The sequence below is a fragment of the Dipodomys spectabilis genome, unplaced genomic scaffold (assembly GCF_019054845.1).
Source record: "Dipodomys spectabilis isolate Male_0828 unplaced genomic scaffold, ASM1905484v1 ptg000145l, whole genome shotgun sequence".
In the NCBI taxonomy this organism is placed as follows: Eukaryota; Metazoa; Chordata; class Mammalia; order Rodentia; family Heteromyidae; genus Dipodomys; species Dipodomys spectabilis.
The window spans coordinates 5,344,152-5,367,557 of NW_024870822.1; the positions used below are offsets into that span (position 1 = coordinate 5,344,152).

General features: G+C 44.9%; 1 protein-coding gene across 1 annotated transcript; it reads left to right on the plus strand.

The window, feature by feature from the left end:
- Positions 1 to 1,271: 1,271 nt before the first annotated feature.
- Positions 1,272 to 22,490, plus strand: Cd59 (CD59 molecule (CD59 blood group)). The gene is made up of 4 exons (XM_042691648.1): positions 1,272 to 1,357; positions 14,080 to 14,164; positions 17,907 to 18,008; positions 22,136 to 22,490. Exons 2-4 carry the CDS (start codon positions 14,098 to 14,100, stop codon positions 22,348 to 22,350), a joined length of 384 nt encoding a protein of 127 aa, XP_042547582.1. The 5' UTR covers positions 1,272 to 1,357; positions 14,080 to 14,097; the 3' UTR covers positions 22,351 to 22,490.
- The last annotated feature ends 916 nt before the right edge of the window (positions 22,491 to 23,406 follow it).

A 23,406-nucleotide genomic window follows, 5' to 3' on the forward strand; every position in this document is an offset into this window, starting at 1 on the left:
ATGGCCTTTGTTGGTTGCTTCTTAGCTGGGCACACATGAAGTTACTTAAGTAGGAGGAAAAGTCTAAAGTAGCTCCTTCATTTGCTTTTATTGCAAATTTGAGGGCTAGAAGAATTTATAGGCCTCACAGATGAAAGGAGCTTCACATTTTTTAAACACTCAGTGTATAACACACAGGATTAATTGTGCTGTTTTAACAATGACACCATTGAAAAACTGAAGAACTCCAACCCAGCCATGGGCTGTTAGTGAACTTGTGAAAATCAGCACTGAGAGGTTCACATGGTACTTACTAGGCCTACAGGTGGTGGCCACATGTTCTTAGGGCAAGACTGAGGGGAATGAATGGAGAGGTTTATATTATCTTGCATTTGGTTAAAGATGCATTAAAAAAGGGACCCCTGGGCTGGGAAGGTGGCTTCGCATGCATGCGGCCCCGGATTCAATTTCTCAGCACCACATAAACAGAAAAAGCTGGGAGTGGCGCTGTGGCTCAAGTGGTAGAGCGCTAGCCTTGTGCTGAAGAGCTGAGGGACAGCGCCCAGGCCCAGAGTTCAGGCCCCACGACCGACAAAAAAAAGGGAGGGGAGACCCCTGTTGTCTTCTTCAGCAAGATTCTCATCTCCACTTTTGTTGTCGCTGCTGTTCTGGTACTGGGACTTGAACTGGGGCACTATCCCCTTAGCTTTTTCGTTCAAGTGTGGCCCTACTTGAACTACACAGCCCCATTTCTGGCCTTTTGACGGTTAACTGGAGAAAAAAAATCTCACAGACTTTCCTGCCTGGCCTGGCTTTGAACCGCGATCCCCAGATCTCCTGGGTAGCCATCGGGCCCTGCTAGTACAGCGTTCTAGGTGGTAGTTCCTGTCCCAGCCAACCACAAAGCTTTAAATGCGGAAGCAGTTCGTCTCGGGTTCAGCTATGGCCGAAGGGTATCTGGACCTGAGGATGGGAAGGAAGTGTCTGGCCGCCGCGGGGCCGCAGGACTGGACAGACGGACATGGGAACGTACCATAGGCTTTAGGAAACATTTTAACAATTTTTTTTTCTTTAAAGTGGAGGGAATCCGCAGTCTTGCTACCTCCTGCTGTTTTTGCTTTTGGAAAGGAAGGAATCTAGAGGAGGCTTCTGGGGATGATGAGGGGTGGTAATCTGATCCTGGCTCCCGCGCAGTCGGAGGGAACCCGAACCGGGTCTGGACCGAGTCCCTGGGAGACCTCGGGCGCGGCGGGGCCGGGCCGGGCCGGAGCCCCTCCTCCGGTGGGCGGAGCCTCGGCGGCCTCGGGAGCGGAACCAGTCCGCGGGACTCAGCGCAGCCGTGACGCAGTGCCAGCGGCCCGGACGGTGGTAGGCGCAGGTAAGAGCCGAGTGCGGGAGGCGGCTTCGGACGCGCGCGCGGGGGTTCCAGGGTACCCCAGGCTTCCCTAGCCGGGGCGCCCCAACCTATTGTCATCGCGGGCCTGACAGGCCTAGCAGGGCGGCCGGGTGGGACCTAGCGGGGCCGCAGGCTGGCAGCTGCGCGGGGGCCCGGAGCCAGCGCGCTCCGTTCGCTTGTGTGCTGCGGCCTTTCCGTTCTCCATGCTGGGGCACCTGCTCCTCGCGCCCCGCGCTCCTGCCCGCACCGGGATCTCCAGGGGAACGCCTCGGGTGTAGGCGAAGACGTCGCGCCAGAACCCCAAGGGTTAAGAGCCATGTGATCATCGCATAGATCTGGGCCTAAATTAGGAGCAGCTTTATTTCTTTGGGTCAGCTTGGGCCTTAGTCTCCTTAGAGTCTGAAGGTCAGCTTTTAAATACGTTTTAAATATGTCGTTTTTACATATGCCTTTTATTGTCTCATGATGTTCAGGCGCGCCACTGTTAAATAGCGGTAACAACGTTTAATCTCATTTTCTCATGAGCAAAATAAGGGGCCTTGCTTCATACAGCAGCAGCTGTCAGGGCGAGATGACATGGTTCCAGTAAAGAGAACCTGGTAATGAGGAGAACCGTTAATTATTCAGGCGTTCCGGATGTGCACTGGGGACCACGTTTGTTCCAGCTCAGAAGATCTGAGAAGACACACAAACCTCAGCCGCGGGGGTAGTGAGTCGGGGTGGGGGAGGTGGGGAAGGAGGGCGGGAGGTTACTGACAAATGTGGAGACAATGGGATGATCATTTCTCATTTAGGCCTGGCAGCCTAAGAATGAGATCCCATATGAAAAACCAAACATATCCAGGGATAGAAGTTTTGGCAAACGTTGCTCCAAGGGAAAACATCCCATTTTACCCAGTGGTCTGGAAAAGAGAAACTTTTAAATACAGAAAAAAGAGAAAAAGCTTTGGTCAGAGGGATTTTAGGGTGGAAGTGTCTAGAGGACAGGGTTTCTTCAGACAGCCAGGGACTCGGATCCCTAGAACAAGTTTCAGAGAGGCTTTGGCAGGGAAAACTGGCAGATCTGTGTGCTCTTGAGAGTTCTGGGTTGGTTGTCACTGACCCCAAGGCCTTAGGTGGCTGGGAGGGGCTCTTCATTGTGATGGTGGGGTTTTCTACTTGCTGATGCAGCTGTTGCTCTAAATTGTGTTGCATACTTGCTACAGCAGGTGCAAAGGGGTTTAGGACACCAGGCCCTCACACACTGCTTACACTGGATTATGTTAAGTTATTTATATGTCACCAAACATCCCGGGTGGCTTTTCCACCATCCTGTTGCCTTTGGACAGGTAATTTCATCCTCTCGTGCCTCCATTGATCTCCCATAAAATGAAGATATTAAGGTTTTGTTTTTAAGGATATGTCTAACCTTGAAGTTCGTTGGCTTCAAACAGTAACTTTATATTCACAGGTATGTTTGAATCCCATGGAAACACTACTGGAAAAATTCTCTTTGAAGCTCTGAGTCCAGGCTCATTCAGGCACTGGCAGCACACAGTCCTTGTGACTGAAGGACCACGCCCATACCGAGCTCACACATTTATAGTCACATCCTTAGACTTACTAGGCTCACTTAATTTAAGCACTTCAAATACCATCCATAGGAATAACCAACTTAATGTTTGATTCGACTAAGCTCACGTGGCTGTCACTTGGTCCGGAGGTCCAGAGATAGAGAGGAGTCGATGGAGGGAGATGCAGCCGCCTTGCCAGGGCAGGCTGCAGCGGAGGGTCGTTCTGATGTGGAGTAGTCTCCTTCTGGGAGGCCGCCTCACCAGGTCTCTGCTGTTTTAGGCTGGCCCTTCATTTCTGGCTATGTCTGATTACCAGGGTTGCCTTGGTGAGGGCTTCGTTTCGAATCCAGTCTGGTGATCGATAAGGTCTGAGTTGGCTTGCCTCTGGCTGAGTGGTGATCGATGAGGGCTTTGGTGATTACTCTGCAGGCTCCCTGGGTGTGTCTTTTTTTTTTTTTTTTGGTCGGTCATGGGGCCTGAACTCGGCCTGGGCACTGTCCCTCAGCTCTTCAGCTCAAGGCTAGTGCTCTACACTTGAGCTACAGTGTCACTTTCGGTTTTCTAGTGGTTTATTGGAGATAAGATTTTCATGGGGGGCTGGGAAGGTGGCTCAGTGGTAGAGTGCTTGCCTTGCATGCATGAGGTCCTGGGTTTGATTCCTCAGCACCAGCAAAAAGAAAAAAAGCCGGAAGTGGTGCTGTAGCTCAAGTGGTAGAGCGCTAGCCTCGAGCTGAAGAGCTGAGGGACAGCGCCCAGGCCCAGAGTTCAGGCCTCACGACTGGACCCAAAAAAAAAAAAAAAAAAGATTTTCATGGACTTTCCTGCCCGGGCTGCCTTTGAACTGCAATCCTCAGATATCAGCCTCCTGAGTAGCTAGGATTACAAGTGTGAGCCACCGGCACCCAGCTTCCTGGGTGTGTCTTTATCTACCCATTCCATACTTCTAACTCCTAATTTTGCAGCTTAACATTTAATATTATTTCATAGCACACATACATTCACTATATTTCTATTCAATAGCCTACCATATTAATATTTAATGACACACTATATCAATATTTCATAATATTCACTACAACGCTCTAGTTTCCTTGTGAGATATCAGTTAAGGACCATTCTTAGGTTCTAGAAGCCACTTGTATTTATTTCTTGGCTCAATCTCCCGTCTTCAAAAATAGTGATATGGGTTTGTCTCACCTTTCAGGTCCCTGCCTCTCCCGTCTTCCTTTTAAGGACCCAGTGTAATATGGAAGGCCAAATGGATAATCCAGAATAATCTCTGTAATTTTAGACTGTTTCACTTGTCATGAAAGGCTGCTTGTATCAACAGGATCCTGAAATAAAGTATGACCCTCTTTGTGGGAGACAGAGGCATTGTTCTGCCCAAGGCAGTTAGTTGCTTTGTAAACTGATTCTCCAACCTGTTTCTTCTGCTAATGGAAAACAGAGACATTGACTTTATAGTATTGTTTTAAGGCTTAACTTCTTTCCTATGTCAGGAGCACCTAGCATAGAATCTGACCCTCACTACATAGATGTTAGCACAGAAACAAGGACTTGCCTAATGGCTTGCCTTTGGTGACATGTTGCAGTGGTGTAATCATCGGAACTCTGAAAAATAGAAGATACTCCTAATTATTTCATTAGCACTAACAGCTCTTTTACAGACCTGCTGGGAAAGATGCTTTCACCCCTCCACCCGTCTAAAGTAGTCTTGTTGACATGTAATCCCAACCCTTAGGAGGCAAAGGTAAGAGGATCACGAGTTCAAAGCCAGCCTGGGTTACATAATGAGTTCCCCAGGCTAGCCTATGATGCAAAGCCAGACGTTGTCTCAAAAAATAAAAGTACAGTGCCAGTGTAACCCAGTGAATCTCGGGCCTTTCAGATGACTCAGATGCCCAGTGAAATTGAGAGGCATTGTTCAGCTTCTCCTTTACATAGCCTGGTGCCTGCTGCGTACCTGCTTCCAGTGGGCTCATAAATTACTACTTTTGGGATGGTAGGGAGGTGTAGGGGTCAAGGCTGAATATACCCACCAGGAAGTTCCTCAAGAACGCCACTATTAAATAATATTTCATGTGCTAAGTGCTTTCTGATCAAGTTTTCCTGAGTTATTTATGCATTCTATATATGTGTGTGGAACATTAATTATATTTACATAGAATATGTGTAAAATGTTACAACATATTATATATAGCACAATAATATATACATTCTATGTAATATACACTATAACATTATATATGATTATATTCATCTATTTTAATTGATGTTTGGGAGGATTGAGTTATGGATAGACAGAACCATATTTTTGTTTTCCTATTTAGGACAATGGATTATAGGCTCACACTCCAATTTCTCCCCAAATATCCAAAATACTTGCTACCTAAGATGTTTTCAGCAACTTGATTAAAAAAAAAAATCAATATTAGCTTTTTAGCTTCCCCTTGCATCTTACTTAGGTGGATGGTACTGTCTTTTAGAAACAGCTATCCAGCTTTGGTGCTTGACTTAAATAGGAATTTTTAAATTAGAAAGATGCTTTAACGACTCAGTCAGGACCAAGTGCCAGTATCTCAAAGCCTGTAATCCAAGCAACTCAGGAAGCTGAGATCTGAGGATTGAGGTATCCAGCCAGCCATGGCAGGGAAGTCCATGACATTATTATTGCCAATTCACCAAAATGTGGAAAGTGGAACTGTGGATCAAGTAGTAGTATTTAGCCTTCAGTGAAAACACTCAGGAACAGCACCCAGGCTCTGAGATCAAGCCCCAGTACCAGCACAAAAACAGACATGCAAAATAAAAGACTCTAACAACCTGACTGAATCTCATAGTAAGAAACAGTGCTGGTTTGGGAAATTGCTTCAGATTCTTTCCCAGTTCTGTTGGTGGCGTGGTGGTGGTATGGACATTCAGAAAGATAGTTGTTTTTTTTACCCCTCTCTCCCACAGTTGGCCTCTTCCTTTTTTTTTTTTTTTCCTTTCAGAACCTACCTTTGGAGTAAAGAGTCAGTAATTTGGGGGTGAAGGATTGGAGAGGTGAATGTAAGGGGAAGCTAGCCTGACCCCAAGGACTCTTCTTTACCTCCGAAGACAAATTTCATGGAAGTATTTAGATGGCCCATTTAGAAAAGCTGGGCAGGGCAGGGCAGGGCAGGGCAGGGTGGGGCATGGCTTGATAGGGCTTGGCAGGCTAGGCAGGGCGGGGTAGGGTGGAGTTGTCACATTTGACGCTGTGGGAAAGAAGTTGTTAGTAGCTAGAGTGGAAGGGTGAAGAAGACAGTTACTTTACTTCTTTGAAGCAAAACCATCTGGGGAAAAAGCACTTGGCTGAGAGACAGTTCTAATATTCCTAACCACAAGGGACCAGTTCACAGAAGGGAAAAGTGGGAAGTCAACATTTTTTTTAATCACATCTTGAGGAAAGGGAAAATTGTCAAAAATGTTCCCACAAGGTCTGTTTTGTGAGCTGTATTATATTGTCTGTAGATAAATCAAAGTGTTTACTGAGTTTATAAAATTCAGAAAGTTGACTCGTAAAATCTTGCTTTTGCTGTTGTTAATTTATCTCAGTAAGATCACACTGGCTCTCCAAAAAATAAAAAGCTTGTCAGGTTGGTTCGTGATTGAGAGTGATCTTGGAGTTTTCTTTTGTCATCTGCAGGAATCTTTTTTGTAGCATTTCCGCTGTCTGGGCATTTCCACCTGTTAGGGAGCATTGTCATCTTGACAAGGAAATAGCTTTCCAGATGTGCTGTCACCAAATGGCCTGTAATGGAGCAGTTAGGAGATGGCTAGTAGCATTGACTAGGAAGTCTAGGATGCTCCACAGATCCTCTTCTGTCTCTGGAAATTGCATAGGAATTAAAAAAACAAAACAAACTCTCCTCCCTCTGTATATAACCTTCCTACTATTTGAAAACATTAAATGTCTCAGGTACACTTTTTCAGATAGCTCTGGTTCCTTCACCATGTATCCTCGCTTCCACAGCTATTCTTTTTCTGTCCTTATGTAAGAGAAAAACAATCAGAAATGTGGTATCTTAATTAAAAACATTTCCATGTCTGAGCCCAGGACATATATCTCTATGTGTGTGTGTGCGTGTGCATATGTGCACTACTGGGGCTCGAACTCAGTACCTCACACTCTCACTTGGCATTTTTGCTCAAGGCTGGCGTTCTACCACTTCCCAACACAGCTTTTTTTTTTTTTTTTTGTCAATTGTGGGGCTTGAATTCTGAGCCTGAGTGCTGTCCCTCAACTCTTCAGCTCAAGGCTAGCACTCTACTGCCACAGCGCCACTTCTGGTTTTCTGGTGGTTAATTGGAGATAAGAGTCTGGAGATAAGAGTCTCACGGACTTTTCCTGCCCGGGCTGGCTTTGAACTGTGATCCTCAGATCTCAGCCTCCTGAGTAGCTAGGATTACATAAGCATGAGCCTGGTGCCTGGCTCCAACACAGCTTTTTGCTGGTTTGCTTCAAATCATGGATGCTCAGATCTCAGCCTCCTAGGTAGCTAGGATTATCAGTGTGAGCTGATAATTGTGTGAGATTATAATAACTAGGGTTATTTTTTGAAGCTCATTTGATAAATATTACTTTATATGATCAGAGCCACATAGCGGTTGTGCCTTTGTGTTCCTCCCCTGAGCATCCTCCTCTAGTCTCACTATGTATGAATGCTTGAGTCTTGTACAGTTTATCATGTCCTGGTGTATTTTAGATTTAGCTTCTACACATAGGAGAAAACATAAACTGTTGGTCTCTCTGAGAATTATAGCTGTTTTTACAGTGGCTTTTATCTTGGTAGCTGGCAAACAGCCTTCTTACCTATTTCTCTTCATGGCTGCTTAGCTCTTTAGCATGGAACTGTACAATCAACAACTTATCTTCCTGTCGTTGAACTGTCTGTCACTAACTTTTGCTCTTAAGTAATACTTGTATAGCCTTGGCTAATTTTTTTACTCCTGTGATGAATAAGTGCTTTTTCCTAATAAGGAATTTAGAGTCAAGCTAATGAGTCACCCAGAACGGAATCTGCCCTAAGACTAAGGCTAACTTCATATGCTCAGTCATCCCCATGGTATGTTCGGGTAAGCTAATTGGTGTTAGTCTATGGGTCTTATGCACAATGACTTAGGGCTGTTTCCTATTATTCAGTCTGCTCATCCTCAAAGGAGAAAGACTTGATGCTGTTTATCCTGAGGATTACTAGTAAGTAGTACATTCTTTGTGAGAACTTAACATCTGTGAGAACCACAGCAATATTATGTACGTTGTCACCAACAAGGCCTAGTATGTTTAGATAAAGGAGTTGCTGGCACTCTCTAGGTGTGTCTGATTTCAGTGGAGAATTGTCAGCATTTGTGGAACATCTTCCATCTTCAGAAAAAAAGTTGTTATTATTAAGTAGTTGTACAAAAGGTGGCTCCAATTTCACATACCATCTTGTCATTTTTTTCAAAACATGGAAGGTGTTTTTAGACAAGGGTGGTTTTTAAAAAATTTTTTTTTCAAATTCTGAAACAGACTTAACCAAAAGATAAATGATACAGGACTGTTGCAAAGGAAACATTTATAATGTGCAGATTTTCCTGATATTTTGATTAGAAAAGTAATCGCGGGTTTGTGATAGACTTTTTTTTTTTTTTTTTGGGGTCCGGGCGTGGGGCCTGAACTCTGGGCCTGGGCGCTGTCCCTCAGCTCTTCAGCTCAAGGCTAGTGCTCTACCACCTGAGCCACAGCACCACTTCCAGCTTTTTTCTTTTTTGCTTATGTGGTGCTGAGGAATTGAACCCAGGGCCTCATGCATGCAAGGCAAGCACTCTACCACTGAGCCACCTTCCCAGCCCTGTGATAGACTTTTTAAGGGAAGGATAGCAAAACATAATGGATCAGGAAGAAAAAGTCATAAATCTTGCTGTGTTGAGGGGTCTGAGAATGAGTCCACCAATGCAGCTTTTTATTGAGGTGTTGCAGAAGCTGACCAGCTAGGGACGCAGTGTAGACTCAGGAGCTAACACTGTGACCCCGAGCATGGACACAAGCTACGCTTACGAAGGCAAAAACCGTGAGCAGGTGCAAGCTGCAAAGTTCGAGTAATATGATAACATCAACATTTCGAAAAGGGACTTTTACAATTGCATTCCTCAGTTCCAGTAAGAGGTTATTGCATTACTCAGTTCCTAGTAAGAGGTTAACTTCCTGACTCAGTTTCCTTGCTTGATCTAGGGACTTTTTTTTTTTTTCAAATTCTTTATTGTGATTAAGTGATTACATAATTTTCCAAATTTCACAGTATTGTGGGATAGTGATGCTTAGTTAAAGTCACAAACACATTCTAACTTTCATGGAGCAAATTGTCTATCATGGTCTATAACATGAGTTCTATGAGCTTTGCAATACAGTTATTTCTTCCACATTGGGTGATATGTACATTTCTTTTGTTTTGCATAACATCAGCTGTTCCCTCTTTCCCACTTGTTCCCTTTCAAGGGGCTTTTTTTATTCTAAGAGACCCTTACAGTGGAGGGTTAATAGCTGTTCATTCTTGTTAGATTATTTGGACTTTGCCAGAAAACCACGCAGACATCCAAGTACAGAGAACAAAGAAAGGTTTATTGCTGGGAAGGGGGCCGACAAGAGCCCTTCTCACAAGGGAGAAATGAGAAGGAGCGCCAGCTATTGTCTGAGGTGACCTATACAACCTAGGAGGTTTAGGAGGGGCTAGAAGGGGCTAGGAGGTGGAGACCCTGGTGTGGACGTGAGGGCCAGGGGCTTCATCACAGCAGACTAGGATTTATGGCTGCTGTTTAAATAGTAGATAAAGGGATCCAGGGGTCTTGCAGCTGCTGAAGGTCACTCCAAGGGGCTCTTGTTGCTTTATATGTTGGTGGCTGCCCCAAAGAAGTGCCATTCCAAGGTAAAGGGGGTTGGAGACTGATTATTTACTGCCTTTACTAAATGGGCCTAGAGTTGCCTAGGAAGGGAGCGTGCTAAGCTGTAGAGAGGGGAAGAAGTGTAGTAAGCTATGGGAAGGGAGCTCATTTCGCTAACAGTTCTTGAGGGCATTTACAAAATACCTTATCTAAGGTCTGAGTCAGCTTGTCAATTAAGGCCCTGCTGTACAAAAATCTGTTAAGTTTCTATATTGTTTTCCCAGTGTGACTACAAATTCCAGGCCCAGTTGCAACAGTCTCACTATACTTCGTCTTGGAATGTGATCCCCCTCCCCCCCACCAATTCCTGTAGTCCATGTAACATCTTCTCTTCTCAGAACAGACCCTACCTATGAATTCCCATTGTCTATGTAATGTAACCCATGTGACTGCCCCCTAAAATTCTGTTTAACTTCAGCCTACATCTTTCCCTGGCTGCTGTCTACATTCCTGCTTGGAGCAGCCCAGCAGGTCTACCCCTCAATAAAGCCTGGAGCTTGTATCAGTCGCTCTCACTTGCCTCTCATTTCTTAAAATTGATCAACCAAGCTGGGCGCCAGTGGCTCATGACTGTAATTAATCCTCAGGAGGCTGAGATTTGAGGATTGTGGTTCAAAACTAGCCCAAGCAGGAAAGTCCAAGAGACTTCTTATCTCCAATTAACCACTAGAAAACTGGAAGTGGAGCTGTGGCTCTAGTGGTAGCCTTGAGCTGAAGAGCTCAGGGACAGTGCCCAGGCCCCAGGGTTCAAGCCCCATGACTGCAAAACACCAACACCAACAACAAAAAACCGATCAACCATATGAGAAACTCATGTTAGTTGTGGTGAACAAAGTCTTTTGATCCAAAACTTGGCATTGTCATTACTGGTTACTAACTTCCTCTGCTATCTTAGACTTTCTGTAGTATTTTTATTTTATTTTTTGGCCAGTTGTGGATCTTGAAATCTGGCTGGGTACTGTCCTTGAGCTCTTTTCACTCAAGGCTAGCATTCTGCCACTTTGAGCCACAGCTCCACTTCAGTTTTCTGTTGGTTCTTTGGAGATGAGTCTCACTGACTTTCCTGCCCAGGCTGGCTTTGAACCACCATCCTCAGATCTCAGCCTCCTAAGTAGCTAGGATTACAAGTGTGAGCCACCAGCGCCCAGTTGGTTTTTTGTTTTCTTTTCTGGGACTAGGACTTGAATTCAGGGCCTCACACTCTTGCTGGGCTTTATCTACTCACAGTTGCTAGTACCATTTAAACTATTCCTCCACTTGCAGCTTTTTGCTGATTGGTAAGAGATGTATCTCCTATTTGTCTGCCCAGGCTGTCTCAGAATCACCATCCTCAGATCTCAGTCTTACCATGGAGAATCAGCTTCCACGACTGCCAGGCAATCTTAGCTGAAGCTAAGACTTGATGCTTCTTCTCCCACCCAGAAAGCTGAGTACTTCCTTAGATTTATTTTACTTTCTCTCCTGCTACCCACTGGCTTCCCCTCATCCCCACCCCAGTTTCTTCTTTGCGCATTAGAATTTCTCAGTGATACCAACACAAAGGAACACCTAGCAAAGAAACAGCAGAGCCACAAAGATTCAAGACCTTGTTCAGAGGCCTTCACACTAGACTCGGATGCCGGTGCCCTTCCTTGCATGGCAGTCTGTGTAGCTCATAGATTTGTTTTGCCAGTTCTTTCTCGTTCACTTCAACACTTCATCACAGATTCCTTCTGGGTAAGAGATACTGTGTTATCACAGTGTTGTTTACATCCAGGACTATCCTATGGGAAGTCTCCTTTTGAATGCCCAGCAAGAGTCAGGAAGCTGATTTCCTTCTACTTTGATGGCAATGCCAGACAGAATAGTTTTGTGTTGGAGGGGGCAGTATTGGAGCTTGAATTCGGGGTCACATATTTGTTATTCAGGAGCTACCCCTGAGCCATACCCACAGCCTTTTTGGCTTCAGTTATTTTTCATGTAGAGTCTCATGTTTCATGTCTTTCTCCCCTGAGCCAGATGGATGGCAAACCTCCTATTTATTCTTCTGTGTATTTGGGAAAACGCATTAGCCAGCACATCCAGCTTTTTTTCTTGTTGTTGTTACAATAAGTTCTTACTAACTTTTTTCCAGGCTGATCTCAAACTGTGATTGTCTCTATCTCTTTCTTCCAAGTGTCTGGAATTACAAACATGAACTACTATGTCCAGCACAGAAGTTTTTGTTAACTTTCAGAAAGTTTCTGAGCACCCTATCTGGTTATTTGGGGAGACTGCAGGTCATCACCCTCCTGTTCTTGCTCCTTTTCATCGTGGTCTTGAGCCCTAACCTGAGTCTACAGATCATCTTCTCTTTTCTTTTTTTTTTTTTTTTGTCAGTCGTGGGGCTTGAACTCTGGGCCTGGGCGCTGTCCCTCAGCTCTTCAACTCAAGGCGAGCGCTCTACCACTTGAGCTATAGCGCCACTTCCGGTTTTCTGGTGGTTTATTGGAGATAGGAGTCTCACGGTCTTTCCTGCCCGGGCTGGCTTTGAACCGCGATCCTCAGATCTCAGCCTCCTGAGTAGTTAGGATTACAGGCGTGAGCCACCAGCGCCCGGCTTTACAGATCATCTTCTCTACCCAGAATCCTAGCATGGAGATCAAGCAGGAAGCTAGGAGAAAACTGGATGTGCTCTGCTTATAAGGGATGGCCACACTTCTCCCAGGCCTCAATATTTCTCTTGACTTCTCGGATTTGGGAGATGGCCCTGTAGTCTCAGGGAACTCTGGACGCCCAGCCTAGAGGAGGACACTTAGCTCACTTGATCTCCAGCCCCAGTACTGTCTGTCAGTCCTGAGTGCTGGCCTGTGGGCTCCCCAAAGCTCTCACTTCCATATTTCAAGATAGGCACAGGAGTGGAGGGCGGGGATGGGAGACTTTATAGGTTTGAACCAAAACCTCCCATGCTATTGGCTGAAAGGAGGGTTTCGGCCTATAGCTTTCTTCTTGCCTGCTACCTATTACTGCACATTAGTCTTTTTTTTGGGGGGGGGGGGAGGGTCTGGTCGTGGGGCCTGAACTCTGGGCCTGGGCGCTGTCCCTCAGCTCTTCAGCTCAAGGCTAGCGCTCTACCACTTGAGCCACAGTGCTACTTCCGGCTTTTTTCTTTTTGCTTACGTGGTGCTAAGGAATCGAACCCAGGGCCTCATGCATGCAAGGCAAGCACTCTACCACTGAGCCACCTTCCCAGCCCACATTAGTCATTTGTATAATGAGACTAATCATTGAAATTACCCACAAATCTCCCTTTCCTTCCCTAAAGTGAGTAAGGCATGTCCCTGTGGCACTTGTTATGAGTGCCTGTGTTGGTGCTTTCCTGAGGTCCCCTGTGGTCCCCTTCACTTAGTGGCCTGGCCTGGGGCGGGAGCCCCAGAAGAGAGAACAGAAGAGCAGGAGGTGCTCTTGAATTAATTTTAATTGATTAATTTTAATTGAAAATTTCCTCTTAATTTTCTCTGCTACTGGTTTATTTTATTTTTTGGATAGGGCATGGGTAGAGCAGGAAGCAGGAAAGAATTAGAAATACAACCAGCAGTTTAAAATACTGAAGATTGTGGGCTGGGAAGGTGGCTCAGTGGTAGAGCACTTGCCTTGCATGCCTGAGGCCCTGGGTTCGATTCCTCAGCCCCACATAAGCAGAAAAAAAAAGCCGGAAGTGGCGCTGTGGCTCAAGTGGTAGAGTGCTAGCCTTGAGCTGAAGAGCTGAGGGACAGCGCCCAGACCCAGAGTTCAGGCCCCACGACCGGACCCAAAAGAAAAAAAATTAAAGTACTGAAGATTTTGGTGGGGTGGAATATATTTTATCGACTGCCTATGTTGTGCTGGGAATGGTGCCAAAGCTCATCTGCATTGGGCTACACAGCCCACATGGGGAAGAAAGTAGGAACTGGGTTTATTCAATGGTACGTGGCTACCCTGGCTGAAGCTGGCTAAATCTAGTGAGCTTCATTTGTCTACCTTACAAAGATGTGTGTTTCTTCAGTAAGTAGGCCTTCAGGCAGGAGGAAGAGACTAGCACAGACATACTGAGTGTACTCTCTTCTGGAAATTTCCTGTTTGTTTTGTGTGTGTTAGCCCCCTGTCCAAGTTTCCCAAAGGCCCTCTTGATCTCCTGCTCTCAATTTTGTACATAACTAGCAAGCACATTATTGTTCCATGACAGCTCTTCTTGTCCCTTCCTTCCAGGCTTTGTGGCCAGACACAATGAGAAGTACAGGAGGATTTGGCCTGCTCAGCTTCCTGCTCATCCTGGCAGTCCTTTCACACTCAGGTATGTGGTCCAGAGTGTCTAGACAGGGGTGTGATTACCTAAGTTGCCTTGGCCATTCGCTTCCTTTCTTTTAGGGACCTGGGAGACTAAGCTGTTGCCACTGGCTTCAGTTTCTGCCCCAGTCCCTTTTTTAGTCCTTGCTTTGGTTCTTTTGCTTCCAGTGTGTTCTAGGCCCAGGGTTGTGTAACATTTCTGTGTCCTCAGTGGGACACCTTGAGGTCATCTTGAATTACAGGGCTGCTCTATGCACAGGGCAGGAGCTTGGGTATGGCCCAATCATACCCATTATAGCTTGGGGAATCCAGTGGATACTACCCTTAGACAGGTGCGCTGCACTCAGTCTTCTGAGCTCTGTCCTTCTGCCCAGTAGCTTCTCCTGTGCGGTGATGCTCATAGAAGAGGCAGTAGCAGCTAAAGACACTAAGGCTTATAACACTGAAAGTAAACATTTTACGTGCGCTTGCTTATGAATCACTGTGCCAATCTAATGGAATCAGTACAGATCACAAGACTAAGGTCACAAAAAAATTAAATAACTTCTAAAAGAGTGTCCAGAAATGGAATGCCAAAATGTGAGCCCAGCTTGGCGCCAGTCTTCCTGTGTTTCATCTCTGCTTCAGGCCACCCTTCCCGTGGGCCACCCCTCCCATGCCCACATTTTTCTGGGCACCGTTCCTCAGGTTTCTACAGGAAGTTGTCTAAGTCTTGGTCACTTGCTTTGCTTCCAGATTTATTCTGCTTTTGTGATGTGGTTACAGCATCCTGGTTGCTACTGACTTATTTAATTTTATTTGTTTGAATGGGGGATGGTAGAGAAGCAAGCAGGAAAGAATTAGAAATACAATGAGCAGGATTGGGAAGGTGGCTCAGTGGTAGAGTGCTTGCCTTGCATGCATGAGGCCCTGAGTTCAATTCCTCAGCACCACATAAACAGCAAAAACAGGAAATAGCACTGTGGCTCAAGTGGTGGAATGCTAGCCTTGAGCTGAAGAGCTCAGGAACAGTGCTCAGGCCCAGAGTTCAAGCCCCACAAGAGCACACTTGAACTCTCCTCCCTCCCCCCATTCTTTCTCTCTCTCTCTCTCTCTGACTTTTTTTTTTTTAATCACCACTAGTGCTCTACCGTTTGAATCACATCTCCATCTTTTTGATGTTTAATTAGAGATAAGAGTCTCCTGGATTTGTATGCCTAAATTGACTTCCAGTTACCATTCTTAGCTCTCAGATCTCAGCCCCCAAGTAGCTAGGATTATAGGCATGAGCCATTGGCACCTGGCCTCTTTGTCTTTTTGAAAAGAAAAAATAATACTAAATCATGACTCCTTGCCTACCTTCTGTGCATTCTAGTCAGAGTAGGCTGTAGTGTTGTCCGCCTGTGTTTTCTCCATTCTCCACTGCATATTCCTGTAATTGCAAAACTCATCACTTCTTGTTTCTGGAAGTCTGCTACTCTGTGAAAGGCCTGGGGAGGGGCACTTGGGTCCCAGAGAATTGAGATGTGAAGCATGGACCTGTGTGTGCACGTAAGAGACCTCCTTTGCTGCTACCTAGAACTCTGAGGGGCCTCTGGGGGGATTTCCATGACAGGCCAGTGTGCCCTAGGCAGAAACATCTCATAGGCAGAAAATGACATTTAACACTTACAGTTTCTTCCTTGAACCTGAGAAAGGACACCCAGGAACTGGTGGTTCAGGTACTCCACCCCACTTAGGAGCCAGAATATCATCATCCACGAACGCATTCCTTGTCTTTGACTTCAGTTTACACCCACAATCTGTACTGTTTCCTTCTCTTCCCCATTCAAGGCAGTTAAAAAGCTATCTTGGTTAAACCAAACCTGAGTTTTAGAACTAACAGTCTGGGTGTGAGTTTCACCTCCATCATATAGTAGCAATATGTCCATGGACATGCTAGTTAACATTCTCATTTTCTCCTGCAAAATGGGGATTGAGTTCCTTGACCCCACCACACAATTCTACAAAGAGGCCAGTATGTAGTGATTCACATTTGTAATCCTGGCTACTCAGGAGGCAGAAATTGACAAGATCATGACTTGAGGCCAGCTGGGCAAAAAGTTAACAAGAGCCCACTTCAATAAATGGAGGCAAAAAACCCCACAGAATCCTATTTGAAAAGTAAGGCTTAAAGGGCTGGAGCATGGCTCAGTTGGTATAGAAGTAAGTTCAAATCCAAGTTAAAAAAAATTCTATGAATAGCTTAGTTAGTACCTGGGTACTCAGTTAGTACACTGGAACACTAAATAAATGTGTTAGCTATGGATTATTTCTGCTCTACAGAAGTTCTAAACATGGGCCTTGATTCCAATCACTCTTAATGAGTGCTTTTTTTTTCAAAAACTGACCCTCAAGTAGCCTAGGACAACCTCCACTTCCCCCATTCTTTCTTTTTCTTCATAAGTATGTACACAGACCTGGCACATGGAAGGGACTGGAGAGAAAAGGGGTACTTGCTCCTTTTCTTGTGCTCCCCTCCTGCTCAGGGATGGCTAATGCTGACCCATGGGTGAACAAGCAGATCTGCCTGACAGAATCCCTGCCCACAGGCTGGGGCTGGCCCTGGCTCTATCCCTTTATATAAAGCTGGATCTACTTCACTCTCCAGGTCACTTCATCTCTCCAGGCATCTCCCTTGCCAACTGAAAACAATGTGGGCAGGGAGTTATATTGATGTTTCAAGGGGCTAATCTACAACCTTCCCAAATCAATAGGTCTTCTGCTGGTTTGAATTTTGTACCTAGAAAGACAGGATGAAGGTACAACAAGGAGCCTGGCACCTATGTTCAGACCTGAGGCCTTTCTTTCTACCAGACTTCAGGCTCCAAAACCTACACTTGGAACCACTTGGTGGTTCACACTTGTAATCCTAGATGCTCAGGAGGCTGAGATCTGAGAATTGAGCCAGCCTGGGAAGATAAATCCAAAAGATTCTTATCTCCACAATTAGCTAGCAAAGCACCAGAAGCAGAAGTGTGGCTCGTAGCAAAGCACCAACGTTGAGTGAAAAGAACAAGCAAGCAAGAGTTCAAGGCCCCTAGTTCAAGTCCCCATACTGGCACCAAGCCAAAATAATAATAATAACATTAACACTCAGATCCTTTAGAAATGTGAATGAAAACCTCACACAATCACTGTAGATAAAGTCATTGCAGTCATTATGGGTAAAGTCTTTATTCCTTGTCTCTGCCATCACCAACATGAGCCACTGCTTGGCCCTAAACCCCCTCCATTCTTTTCTGCAGTCTTTTCTTCAGCATTTCTTTTGCTGTTTTTGTGGGGGTTTTTTCTTCTCCTGGGTGTGAGTTCATTTTTCTTTGCAAAATCCAAGGATCATAAATCATCCCAAAGCCAGATAATCTTGTGTGTTCTGATTTCAAAGACAAAGATGGCATTCTGTGAGATCTTGAACATGTGGCTAGTTTTGTTTCCTCTACCCCCACCCCCACCCCAAGTTTCTCTTTGCCCAGGCTGGATGCCATGGGTGTTCACTTCTTTCCTCAGAAGTAATTGGTTGGCTATGAACTTCCTAGTGGGGATGGTTACTATGTCATGGTAAGGGTGACTGACCATCAGGCAGCCAGGAAAGAAGAGAGCTGACCGTGCTTCTAGAGGTAGTGAGCTCTGTTCTCCCCACCTAGGATTAAGTCAGTTTATGGTACAATAGGTTCTTTTTTTCATTTTGTTGATGCTTAACACATTCTGATAAGCTTTCTTCCTGATTCTAGGTTTTAGCCTCCGCTGCTACAACTGTCCAAGCCCAGTTTCAGACTGCAACATAAACATGACCTGTCCATCTAACCTTGACGCATGTCTCTTTGCACAATCTGGTAAGAGCATCCCTGACCCCTGTCCTCCTACATGCTACCAGGGATGAGAACCTCAGAAATGTGGGCCTTTCTAATTCTTGTTCAACTTGTATGCAAGTAATAGCTACCATTTGTAAGTTCCAGCTGCATATTGGACACATTCCATATTTTTTTAGGGTATGTGTATGTGTGTGATACTCAAGTTTGGTCTCAGAGCCTTGTGGTAGCAAGGCAGATGCTTCACCACTTGAGCCAGCCCTTCAGCCCATTTCTGTACATTAAAAAAAAATCTAGTCCTGGGGCTGGGAAGGTACCTCAGTGGTAGAGTGTTTGTCTTGCATGCCTGAGGCCCTGGGTTTGATTCCTCAGCACCACATAAGCAAAAAGAAAAAAGCTGAAGGTGGCGCTGTGGCTCAAGTGGTAGAGCGCTAGCCTTGAGCTGAAGAGCTGAGGGACAGCGCCCAGGCCCAGAGTTCAGGCCCCAGGACTGGACCAAAAAAAAAAAAACCATGTAGTCCTTCTCACCTACCTCCCAGTGGTCTTTTATTCCTATATGACCCCAAACAAACAAACAAAAAAACAAAAAGAAGTTAGAGGCTCTGATTAAACAATAGATCCTAGTCAGGTCATTCATTCAGGATTTGAACATGGAAAGCTATCTGATTGCATAACTTGTGTTTTTAACAGTGACACTGTTCTGTCTCCCAAATTTCTTAGCGCCTTCTGTGTGCCAGGGCCTGAACTGGAGGGCTAGGGATGTAAAGATAAAGGACATGTATAAAAAAAATTCTGACAGTGACCTGTGTGGCTATCTCAAATGACTTTTATCTTGGTCTCATTCCATGAGGCATCTAGTACTTCTAAAGTCCTGAAGGGCCTCAAGCTCAGAAGACAAGGCTAAAGGGGAAGGGGAATCCTGGGCAACCACAGGTGCCCAGTTAAGGTGGCCTCAGAGAGCAGAATGTTCAGAAGTGGGCATTGGGGTGTGCTGGTATACACTACATTTTTCAAATTCCCTAAAATACAATACAATCTCCATTTCCATAATTGCTATTAAAATAGAGGTTAGCACATAGTAGAGGAAGGAAAAACCAGCAACAGTTTTACTAGTTTGAATAGATGTGTAATACCAGTAAGACAAGCCAGTTTCTTAAGGGTGGTCTTGTGTATAAAGATAAAACTCCCAGGCCTGGGGCTGGGAAGGTGGCTCAGTGGTAGAGCGCTTGCCTTGCATGCTCGAGGCCCTGGGTTCGATTCCTCAGCACCACATAAGCAAAAAAGAAAAAAGCCAGAAGTGGAGCTGTGGCTCAAGTGGTAGAGCGCTAGCCTTGAGCTGAAGAGCTGAGGGACAGCGCCCAGGCCCAGAGTTCAGGCCCCACTACCAGACCCCCCCCCCCCCCCCAAAAAAAAAAACAACTCCCAGGCCTACATTTTTGGTCATTACTTTTTTCTTTTTTTGCCAGTCGAGGGGCCTGAGGCTTGAACTCAAGGCCTGGGTACTGTTATTGAGCTTCTTTTGCTCAAGACTAGTACTCTTATCACTTGAGCCCCAGAGCCATTTCTGGCCTTTTCTGTTTATGTGGTACTGAGGAATCAAACCCAGGGGCTTCATGCATGCTAGGTAAGCACACTACCACTAAGCCACCTTCCCAGCCCTTGGCTTACATTTCTAAGAGATAAAAATGAAAAGCCTCTTAAGGTTGTTTTCATTCTTATCCTCCCTACCACAGATTCTTCCCAGTACCAGTATCAAGGAATTGTGAAAATGTCAGATAAACTCATCAAGACTTGGGGGAAACCCACAGGTTCAGAAAAAACCTGAAAGAAAGAGGATTCATTTCCCTGGAACAGAGAAATCCTTTCATATGTATAAGGCCCCATTAGAATATGTTTAAAAACCAGGAATATCTGGTAATTTTGCTATGAACTTCTGGAATGCAGCTAAAATTCCAAGCTCTACATGTAAAGTTCTTGATTCTGCAGGGGACAGTCCCTTCCCTCCACCAAGAACCATTTGTTAACTCACTGCAAATGAAGAAAGTACATTAATGCTGCTCAGCAGGACATACTAATTTTCTCCACAAATATTTGATCACTGATTGTGTGTATGAGTTGGTAGACACAGATAGTTTTGTTTTGTTTTTGTGTGTGTGAGAGAGTTGGGGGCTTAAAGTCAGGACCTGCCTGGCTACTGTCCTTGAGTTCTTTTACTCAAGGCTAGCACTCTACCACTTTAAGCCACAGCTGTACTTCCAGTTTTCTGGTAGTTCATTGGAGATGAGTCTCATGGGGACTTTTCTGCCCAAGCACACTTCAAACCACGATCCTCAGCTCTCAGCCTCCTGAGTAGCTAGGATTACAGATGTGAGCCACTGGTACCTGGCTTTTGTTGTTGTTCTTGCTCATCTGTCTCTCTGAGACGACTCAGTGCAGAGTATAATTTCCAATCGTGGAGATGGAGCTGTTGAATGAGTGAGGATCAGAGTAGCAGTGAGACGTTCTGACATCAGTTCTACCATCAGTCAGGTCTTCTCACCCATGCATTACCCCTGAAATGTGTATGCTGGGTACTAGACCTAAGTCTAGATCGTCTTTCTAGCTCTCACATTTTGTGGTTACATATCTGAATTGTTAAGCTTTTAAAAAAAGTTAAGGTAAACAACCATAAAGCAGCCCTTTCAAGATGACTAAAATCCAGAACACTGACATTAGCTGCTGGTGAAGATGTGACACAACAGGAACTGTCACTTATTACTCCTAGTTATGTAAGATGGCACAGCCACTTTGATGACAGTTATTAGGCCTCCTTATCTGTGGGCTTCAGCCTAACAACTGTTGATACAGGAGAATGTATATAGGTTGCAAACAAATGCCATAGCATTTAAGGGACCTAAGGGATATAGGCTTCCTTAGATTTGGGTGTCCACAGGTCCTGAAGACAGTCCTCTGTGGATATCAAGGGGTGACTTCGGGTATTCTGGCCTTACAGCTGATATTAACAGAACATCTAAATCCTCCTCTAGCTCTGAATCAGGTTAGCCTGGAAGAGGCAGAGTGCAGAGCACTTGATTCAGATGCACAAGGGGAAATCACTTGAGACACATTTTCCCTCCGCTTTATGTAGAATGGGAATGCTTAACCTCTGTGATCCCTTAGGGTCAGTTAGAAGAGAGAATGAGTATGACAGTGTTACATGAAGTCTAGAAGAAAGGGAGGTGTTCATTGCTAACTCAGTGATCATTTACTGTCCTTCCCGTAGTATAAACTATGCTAAATATACTTAAGAATCTTGAAAGGAGCCTTTGATGGCAGTGACAAAGTAGCCATTCTGTGATGGTATTGTGAATGAGGGCCACATTTAGGGAAAGCATGAAGGCAGTCACAGACTGTTGATGTAGGTAGACTTGAACCACGTCTTTCAAAACCATGTGGAGCTGGGCACCAGTGGCTCACACTTCTAATCCTAGCTACTCAGGAGGCTGAGATCTGAGGATCCTGGTTCAAAGTCTAGCCCAGGCATGAAAGTCCATTGAGATTTTTTTTATCTGCAACTAACTACTGAAAAATGGGAAAGGAAACTGTAGCTCAAGTACTAGAATGTTAGCCTTTAGTAAAAAAGCTAAGAGACAGTGCCTATTAATTAATTAATTAATTAGCCAAATTGGAGATCATATTGAACAAGATATACTAAGCTCAAAAAGCCAAACTATTGCATGTTTTTTCTCATTTATGCAATCTGTATCTAAGATGATGATGATGATGATGATGATGATGATGATGATGATGATGGGTGATGGGTGATGGGTGATAAACGAGAAAGGGGTGTCTGGGAAGATAGCTGGAAAGGATACTAAGTGAGTAAAGAAGATCTGTCTCTCACACACACACGCACGTGCACACACGCACGCACACACACACACACACACACACACACACACACACTCTCCTGGCTCTAATGAAACTTTGGTCTTATGGGAAAGTTTCATTTAGAGGTATGTCATCACATCTTTTCATGATCACCTGGATGACTCTTCTTGCCTAGACCTTTCTCCTTCCACAGGATAAGTTCTAAGAGGTAGAATGAAAAGGCCATGGAGGCACAGAACTTTCCCCATGTGATTTCTTACCCCTTGTGTGTCTCTCCACAGGGCCCCGCATCTATCGCCACTGTTGGGCATTGAGGGATTGTACTTTTGACTTCATTTCCAACCGAATAGGAGAGTCTGAGATCCAGTACAGCTGCTGCCAGGAAGACCTTTGTAACCTCAAACTCAAATCTGCTGGAGTAGCAGCCACCTTATCAGGGAAGCTGGTATTGCTGGCAATCCCATTTCTGGCAGCAATGTGGAACCTTTGTCTCTAATGAAACAGCAGAGCGGGAATTTCCTAAGCTCCTCCCCTTTCTATCTTCCCATTTTCTTACTGCTGCTGCTGCACACCAAAGCCTTTATTGTTTTTCCAGTGGATGTTGTTGAGAAAGAATAGAACTATCTTGAACACCTTTGATAAGAGAAAAGGATCTGAGAGACTTGAAAGACCCTGTCCTGCATTCAGGATAGGAGTGAAGATAGAGGAGTAACCTGAAGAGATTACTTCTCTTCATCCTCTACTTGTTCCCTGATTCCTGAATGTAGTTAAATAGTATAATCAGTATTAGGGAGAATGGGGAGGCAATGGATATTCTTTCCAACATCCTCTGTCACATAAAATTCTTTCATCAGCCATGTGCCAGCAGCTTATGCCTGTAATCCTAGCTACTCAGGAAGCTAAAATTCTGAAGATTGCAGTTCAGAGCCAGCCTGGGCAGGAAAGTCTGTGAGCTTCTTATCCCTAAATAACCATCAAAAAGCCAGAAGTAGAGTTGTGGCTCAAGTAGTAGAGTGTCAGCCTTGAGTGAAAAACCTAAGAGTGCCTAGGCTTTGAGTTCAAGCCCACATATCAGCACAAACAAAAATGAAGCAAACTTTTTGGCATGCAAGCATGCCAAAATTTCTAGGTATGGGATGTCCAAAAGCTGTAGACTGAGGACTAGACCCAGGAACATGAATGTGCTAAACCACACCCCTAGCCTACGCAATAAGATGTTTAATACAGAGCAATTGGAATCCCTTGCTTTGTCTCCGCCAGAGTATGGGTAGGGAATGATGATATCCTATCTAAATGGCAGTGCATAGAAATACAAGATCTGTCTCTAGAGAGTTACCCATGGCTGAAATTTGAATGTTCCCATGTCTCCAAATTTTGTATGGGCTTTGCTGTCTTTCACTTAAAAAAAATTAATTGCCTAAACTAATGGTGTATTAAAGTTATACTCCCTCTTTTTGATTTTCTTGAAAAAGAGATTACCACACATAAAGAATAAACATTCTACGCAAAGGGACAGGGAGTATTAAGTGCACTTACTTCAAATGTATTAGGA